The sequence below is a fragment of the Spermophilus citellus genome (assembly GCF_964194105.1).
Source record: "Spermophilus citellus genome assembly, chromosome: 3".
Classification (NCBI taxonomy): domain Eukaryota; kingdom Metazoa; phylum Chordata; class Mammalia; order Rodentia; family Sciuridae; genus Spermophilus; species Spermophilus citellus.
The window spans coordinates 231062915-231071372 of record NC_138184.1 but is presented as its reverse complement, the minus strand read 5'-3'; the positions used below and the strand labels follow the sequence as shown (position 1 = coordinate 231071372).

General features: G+C 42.7%; 1 protein-coding gene across 1 annotated transcript in view; it reads right to left on the bottom strand.

Annotated features, from left to right (window-relative positions):
- DNAJB6 (DnaJ heat shock protein family (Hsp40) member B6) overlaps positions 1-8458 on the bottom strand; it is a 59761-nt gene that overhangs the window by 22078 nt on the left and 29225 nt on the right. The window contains exons 6-7 of the mRNA XM_081283348.1: positions 1159-1290; positions 5-34 (exon numbers count right to left, since the gene is read on the bottom strand). Coding sequence (XP_081139474.1) covers positions 5-34; positions 1159-1290 — 162 coding nt within the window. The remainder of the gene's footprint in view (positions 1-4; positions 35-1158; positions 1291-8458) is intronic.

Here is an 8458-nt window from a genome sequence, read left to right as displayed (position 1 = left end):
CCACCGTGACCTAGTGACCCAAATGAAGTAAATCCTATAGGAAAAACAGAGAATAAAGATGACTAGGGGCTAATAATGACTAGTATTAATTCAAAAACAGGACTAAGTTCAAATTTAGCAGAAGACCATCTGATGTCGAAAGCCACACAAGAGCAGCTCTTGCCAAAACCACTGTAGCACAAGGGGCACTGAGAGGACTGCAGTATCCACCCCAGGGGGTGGCCTGGCTGATTCCCTGCAGGCATCTCTCCCCACTCTCAAGTGGCTGAGACCTCACTGACACTCTAGCATGGTGGTGGGCCTCCCACTGTGTCTACGTGGCACCCCATGACACATGGGGCACCAACGGCAAGAAATGAGGGAGTAAGCGGGCCCACAATAATACCTTGGGAGGCTCCTAAAGGCAAGAGAGCTTAACACAAGCCCCAGACACGGGCTTAGATGAAGTGCCGTTTCCCTCATGTTTTCAACAACCTTGTTTTTGTGTGCTCACCAGGCCGGGCCTGGCAAACTACAGACACCCACTGAGAGCTCTGCTGGGGAGAGCCGGACACACCATGCACAGAAGCCCAACCAAGGCAGCTGTGTGCTGGGTAACATGAGTATCGTGGTGAGGGGAAATGAACTCAACTGTGCAAAAATTGGCAATTCAAACTACCAAAGTTTAACTCAAGTCAGACCCAGGAGCACCCACCTCTGTAGGCACATCACCAACCACTGTGATCCAAGCACATGGTTGACCATGTGCTTGGGCTGGACACTTCAAGGGAACAGTCTGGCTAAGGTCACACCCCCAGGCCATGGGCCAACCCGCCAATCCCATCCAACTATACACTGCTTAGATGGGACTGTGCCCTTTTGCTTAACTGCAAGGGAGGCAAGAACACATGCAGAGTTTAGCAAGAGTGTCCACTGCAGCTGCTTCATGCCTTCTCAAACATGCATTACCCTTTTAGCCAGGAATTTCATTATATGGTATCCCTTATGAATGACTCACATTCTTGAATAATTAGGTCATTAAGCACTGATTTGTACACTCAAAATCCTGATAAATGCAAAAAGCGCTTCTCCTAAAAAGAATAAACAATTCAAACCGCTCTAAGTGTTCTAAGCACTAATTTGTCCTCTAACAACAAATTAAATCTAGGGATTTAATACCTGTATCAAATGCAGAAAATCCACCTCCAAATGTTGGAAATCCACTGAAAGCGGAGAAAAATGAGCCTGCACCTCGGTTTCTGCTTCCTCGGGGACCTCTTCGGTTCCCAAAAAAGTCGTCAAATGTATCTTCTAGAAACAAATAGAAAGGTGTATTGTATAAATCTTTATTTTAGATTTTTTTTTTCCATGGGGAGAGAAGGAATTAAAGCCTTAACTTACCACTAGATTTGGAGAAGAATAAAACAAGTAGTATAACCAGGCCATATCACGAGATACTTTCTCACTAGCTTAATTCAAGTAAAGGCACATAACAAGGTAAGCATACAACACACAGACCAAAAACGCACGCATGCACACACACAAACTCAGGGCTGCCCCACATTTCACCAGAGCTGCCTGCTGCCTTTAGCTTAGTGTCCTAATGGGACACTGCTCCTGCCACAGAGGACCTGACTTCACGCACAGGCAGCTGTACCCAGTGAACCCAAGCTGCCTTCTTCAGGGAATTAAGACACAACATGAACTACTGGAGCATTATAAACTCAGAACGGGGCACCAGCCACAGACTCTAGGATGATGTCCCTGAAACACTTTCCTCACCCATAAAATGGAAGAGAGGCATAAGATGGGCTCCAAGTCCCTGTGGTACAGGGGTGCCCTAAGGAGTCTGTGGATAAAGTGAGTGGTTGTAAACTTAAACGAACATTAGGTTTTGAATTCCATTGATTTCTAAATGAAACGCAGTGTTTACTTCAATGTCAACTCCATGTAATAAATCACAGTGTTGTGAACAGTATCTCTGTCTCCAATAGAAATCACAAATATTTTTATATCAAGTTATAGCTGATTCACATCTTAAAATATCGATCACATTCATCACTTCTTTGAATTTATAGTAGCCATTAAACCTGTAATCAGGACTTGCTATTTAATATATTAATAAAGACACATTTTTATATCACCAAAAAAAAAAAAACAAAAAAAAAAAAACGGGGCACCAAGTAGGCAACGTCGAAGTAGCCCACGAATCCAGCCAAGAAGCCCAAGAACGCCTTTCACTTTCCTGTAAGATGATGTTTCAAAAACAATTTTTTTAAGTTATTAGTTTAAGTACAATCCAAACCAGTGTTAACTGTCAAACATTACACTGTGATTGAAGCAATTTTAGTAGAAAATTATAGACATAGTGGGTATCTCATTGATAGCTCAAATACCAAAATGCTCCAAAAATCAAAAATGAGACGTGTAGATTCTTTGAATTTATTTCTATGCTTCCAAACCTAGGTTAAGAGTTCCTGGTTTCTGCACTACACAGGAGCTGAAAAAAACTATCAGGGAAAAACGTTAGCATACCAAAAGCCAGGAAATGAAACCACTGACATTAAGGGATGTGGTCATTGATTTTTCTGAAGACAATGGAAATGCCTGGACCCTTCTCAACAGACATTATATGAAGATGTGATGTTAGAGATCTATAGAAACCTACTCTTTATTGAAATATGGTCTCCTTGATTTGCTTAGCACCTTGTTATTGATGAGGCTGGCTTTGAACTTACAATCCTGCTGTCTCAGACTCCCAAGCTGCTTGAATTACAGGTGTTTTTTTTTAAACACTTCTAATCAAAACCAAGAATTTTCAGGAGAGCAAGAAATAAAATATTTTTTGCAAAACTTGATAAAGCAAAGGTATGGAAAGCAAGACAGTTAATACTTTGTTTTAAACAAGAAATAGAAATTGAAAGAGGGAAGTTCAGAAAATTTGTCTTAATGAAGGGAAAAAAATGAAAATTATTTATGCAGAAAATTACAAAGTCATCAGGTTATATTATTATAAACATCCCAGAAGACAGACTGCTCAACTTGTGCCATTTACTTTTTCTTTGGTTAAAACTTTGAATTACATTATTGTAATTGTAAAATTTTTACTACTCAGTATTTTGTGTAAAACCACTTGCAATACACAATATTTTCAAATGCAAAATCATGTATCAAACTACATTTATGCATTGTTTACAGGGCATTATGAAGCTGTATCTTACAAATACCTTTAGGGAAATAAAGATTCAACCAGCTTGCTCAGCTTTAGAAACAGGATTAGAATAGAAATAGGCATTTTAATGAAAAAAAATCAAAACAGTAATAAAATGCTTATAATCAGTTATGTTTTTAAAACTTTTAATAATCTCTACATAAGTTCAGGTTAGAAAAAAAGTGTACAGATCATTAATTTAAAATTGCAGTATTCTAATCTGTCAGTTTTATGAAGTAAGAAGGTGATTTTCTACACAGTATAGACAAATTGTCTTATCATTTAAACACATGCATAGTATTTCTACTTAGAAAAAAGAAAAACATGAAGATTAAGGAAATGCTGCAGTAAGCCTTACTAAGATACTTCTGTTGAAAAGGACAATTAAATGTGTTTACAGATTTGTAAATCAATGGAAATGTAACTGATGTGACACAGCAATCTGTATACGGGGTAAAAATGGGAGTTCATAACCCACTTGAATCAATCTGTGAAATATGGTATATTAAGAACTATGTAATGTTTTGAACAACCAACAATAAAATAATTTTAAAAAAAAATGTGTTTACAGTTAAAAAAAATAAATAAAACGTGTATTGACAAATTAAGAATGAACAATTTACCCTAAATCCAGCGATGCATTTTTTATTTGCAGATTGACAATATGCTTATTTTGTTATTTTTTTATCTTGTGATGAGGATTGAAACCCAGTGCCTCACATGTGCTAGCGCAGTGTTCCACTCAGCTACAACCCCAGTTCCACAACGCAATCTTTAGAAGATGAGCTCCGAAAGTTTTTCTTTGCTGTGGTAATCAAGGACAGCTTCACTGAAAACACAATTTATACATACTACTTCATAATTTAGCTGGGTTCTCAGTGATTAAAGTACTGTATTTTTCTTCCAGAAAAATGGAAAACGTACAAGGAATAAAAACAAGTATTCCTGATAAACATGAACGCATGCAGACAGAATTCATCCAGAACACAGAACATAATTAGTGTGGCACATTTCCAAGCCAGAGGGCAAGAGAGGGCAAACCAGGAAGTGCATGTGCCAAGAGTCAAAAATGTGACAGCATGCCCACCACTGCACACAGGCAGCCAATGACTCGGGAACGACGCAGGTTTATAAGTAAGCTAGGCCCAAGAAAAGCTGCAGCAACTGGAAAGGGGAGAAGCAATACCCTAGGGAGGTCTAGAGATGGAGAGAAGCAGACACTGAGGAAGCTTAAGGACAGATGGGAACAGGCAAGTGACAGAGGGATACACTAAGCAGGACATGCCTGTAATTTCAACTGCTAGGGAGGCTAAGGCAGGAGAGCCACGGGTTCAAAGCCAGCCTCAAGAAGGTGCTAAGCAACTCAAGGGAGACTATAAATATTTTAAAAAGCGCTAGGGATATGACTCAGTGATTAAGGGCCCCTGGGTTTACACACACACACACACACACGACCTTAAGAAGTAATATTCTGGCTGGGTGTGGTGGCACACACCTGTAATCCCAGCTGATCGCAGCAGACTAAGGCACAAGCCACCAGTTCGAAAGCAAAATCAGCAATTTAGCAAAGCCCCGTCTTAAAAAATAAAAAGGGCTGGGGACATGGCTTGGTACTTAATCATCCCAGGTTCAATCTCTGGTACAAAAAGAAAAAAAACCACCCAGAATTATTCTGAACAAGGAATGCCCAGTCAGCTCCACCTAAAGGTAAGCTCAGGAATACAGAGTTTAAAGTCCTGCATGCAGAAAAGTGGGCACTGTTTGCTGGTTCTAAGAGCTAAAGAGGCCAGAAGAAGGGGAGGCAGAATATGCAACAGGGCATGTGAACACGTCCACCATGGCATGGACCAGGACAGGCGCGGGATGGGAGTGGATAGTGGTGCTACCAAACCCTGCACCAGGCAAAGAAGTGGGAAGAGCTCCTACAGTTAACAAGAGGTTAAACCCACTGATTGATGACGTAGTTCCCACCTTCCACAGCAGTCGTCACCCCATAGGAAGTTCAGGTATGAGCTTCCATGTAAAGAGATCTGACTGTCCCACTTGTTCTAATACTTGAAAGAAAACTTAAACCATAACCCTGAACTAAATCTAGTAACATGTCACGCTTTTGCCAGAGGATAAAACTTTCATATAATCTAGATAAGATCTGTGCATTCTACTTGTGCCACCAGCTGTCAGTGCCAGCATGCCAGCTGCACTCCACCTGAGTGTCCCCACAGAACAGATTGACAACCTGGACAAGAAATGTGACAGCTACAGTGAAAATTTGCTATGTGAGTTGGACACAGTGGTCCACACCTATAATCAAAGCAGCTTGGCAAGAGGATCCTAGTTTAAGAGCCAGACTCCCAAAACTAAAAGACAGGCTGGGGGTCAGATGCAGTGGCACACACCTGTGATCCCAGCAGCTCAGGAGGCTGAGGCAGAAAGATCAGGAGCTCTAAGCCAGCCTCAGCAATGGCGAGGCACTAAGCAATTCAGTGAGACCCTGTCTCTAAATAAAATACAAAATAAGGTGCGGAGGTAGCTCAGTGGTTGAGCGCTCCTGAATTCAATTCCTGGTACCCCCAACGTAAAAAAAAAAAAAAAAACAACAAAAACAACAAAAAAACCCCACCCTTCCTATGTGATAGAAGTTCTCTTGTTCTCGTTTAGGAGGTGACCATCTCAAACCTTCTACATTATTTGGGGTGCTGGTTTGATCCAAGATGGTATCAGAGACATGGCCACTGGACCCATACCCTACCAGCAGGAACCTGATAGGACAGCAGATTCTTGCATGCCCTTTTGCTCCTGCTTAAAGATGACATCATGTTACTTCTCCCCCAGGGGGATTAGGAGCTCTACAAAAGGCACTGCCCCCAACACTGTTCCTACAAAGCCTGAGTCTAAACCACTCTTCCTTCCTGGGGACAACTTCTGTATGCAGGTAAGGGTATGGCTCTCTGAACCTTTAGGTGGTCCACAACAAACATTAAAAGCTTATGAATCGGGGGCTGGGGATGTGGCTCAAGCGGTAGCGCGCTCGCCTGGCATGCGTGCGGCCCGGGTTCGATCCTCAGCACCACATACCAACAAAGATGTTGTGTCCGCCGAGAACTAAAAAATAAATATTAAAAATTCTCTCTCTCTCTCCTCTCTCACTCTCTCTTTAAAAAAAAAAAAAAAAAAAGCTTATGAATCGGGCACACAGTAATGGATGCCTAAAGAACCCCAGCTACATAGGATGAGGCAGGAGCATCCCAATTTTGAGGCAGCCTGGGCAATTTAGATAGACATCAAAAATGAGAGCGCATTCATTGGTGGAAACCCCTATGTGCTAGCTCTAGTAGCGTGTCAAAAGGGGCAGTCTAAGAACCAAACAAACAGATCTGATACTAATGCCTTCCTTGGTGGGGTCGGTATAAAAGGATAAACAGGAAATGCCACAGAGAGCTGACTGCTGGCTTCATTTCAAAAACAGCACCTGAAACCTCACAGAACATCTCAAGCTTGCTGCAGGGGTGGCCAATGCCAGGTTCTCATGGCAGAGACCACAAATCTCAAAATGACCTTCCCAAGAAAGCCGCTGCTTGTGAAGAAGGGTAGAGGAAGCAATGTGCTGAATCACCTGAGACACATGCAGAAGCAGGTAAGAGTGCTGCATCGCACGAGGGCAAGCCATTCCCAGAGGCCAGCTCCCCAGCACACACTGAACCAGACGCAGATGTGGTGTGCACTAGAACATCTCCCCAAGGAATGGACTCATCTGGGAGGTTACAGGCAGAGAAGCGCTGAGCTACATGCAAAACCAAAACCCTAAAACATTTGTTTATAAATGAACTTTAAATTCTCCTTCTAGCTTTCTTAAACTTCATTTGTGTAGGTGTCATATGCATGAAATTTGTAAATATCCAAGGACACTTGCTCCCACGTGAACCACAGCAGTGCCTTCAGCTATGATCATAAATCCACATGAAGACTAAACCATCTTAACATGCCTTTTCTAAAGTCTGCTGCTAGCCAGGCACTGTGGCGTCTACCTATAATCCTGGTGGCCCAAGAGGCTGAGGCAGGAGGATCACAAGTTCAAAGCCAGCCTCAGAGAAAGTGAGATGCTAAGCAACTCAGTGAGACCCTGTCTCTAAATAAAATACAAAACAGGGTTGAGAATGTCACTCCGTGATCGAGTACAATCCCTGGTACAAAAGTGAAAAAGTCTGCTGCTAGTTTCTAAAATGTACAGACTAGGACAAAAACCTAAGTGACTCTGCTTAGAAAGTCTATTACAGGTTGAATTATGGCCCTTCAAAAAGATTCAACCAGCGAATGGTATCTTATTCACAATTAAGTCTTGGCAGATACAAGTTACAAGAAGTCATTGGTCTAAGTCTAGTCCAACTGGTGCCACTGTCAAAAGGAAACGTGCACACAGGTAGCTGCAGAGTGGGATGATCAGACACAGGAGAAAAGTACCCAACAAGCCAACATCCCTGGGGGGCCACAGGGGACTGGAATCAGTCTAGGACAGCTTCTCCCTCCCCTCCAGGAGGAATGGGCTCTGCTAACACCTCATCTTGGACTTGACCTCCAGCACTATGAGAGGGAAGTTTGTTAAACCACTCAGTTGGAGGTACTTTGTTACAGGAGCCCCTGGAAACTCAGTGCTTCAATACCCCACCCTTCTTTAACCACATCTCCAAGGTAGCAAAGGTCACCTGACCAAGTATACTACCAATGTGATAGAAGAAACTTTCTCACTCTGAAAAAACGTTAAAATAAACTAAACTTTCTTATAAAGCAGAGACGGGGCAGTTCCTTTTGCAATTTATTGTTGAACAAGTAGTGCCTCAAGTTCTGGCCCACTGTACTGCTCCTCCTCGCTCAGCAGCTCCTCGCACTCCTCGCTGAACTCCTCTGTGTCCCCAGGGCTGGCTTCCTCCTCGCTGGATATGAGGTCCAACTCCTCACTGAGAAGTTCGCCCTGGCCCCGGCTACAGCCTTCGCTTGGCTCTTCTTCACTAAAGAGGTCCAGCTCCTCGCTGGATATCACATCCAAAACCTCACTGTTCTCGTCACTTGGAGAGTCTTCCACTGCCTCCTCAAAACAGGGCTGTTCTAGTTCTTCACTAGGCTCCAAGTCCTCACTGGCCACTTCCTCGAACCCTAGGGAGTAAAACGACTGACTCACTACACCAAATTGAGATCATGGCTCTGTAAAGTCAGGCTATTTTCACCCTCAACACAAGGCTCCTTCCTCCCCAACAGCGGGCTGCCTTTGGCTCT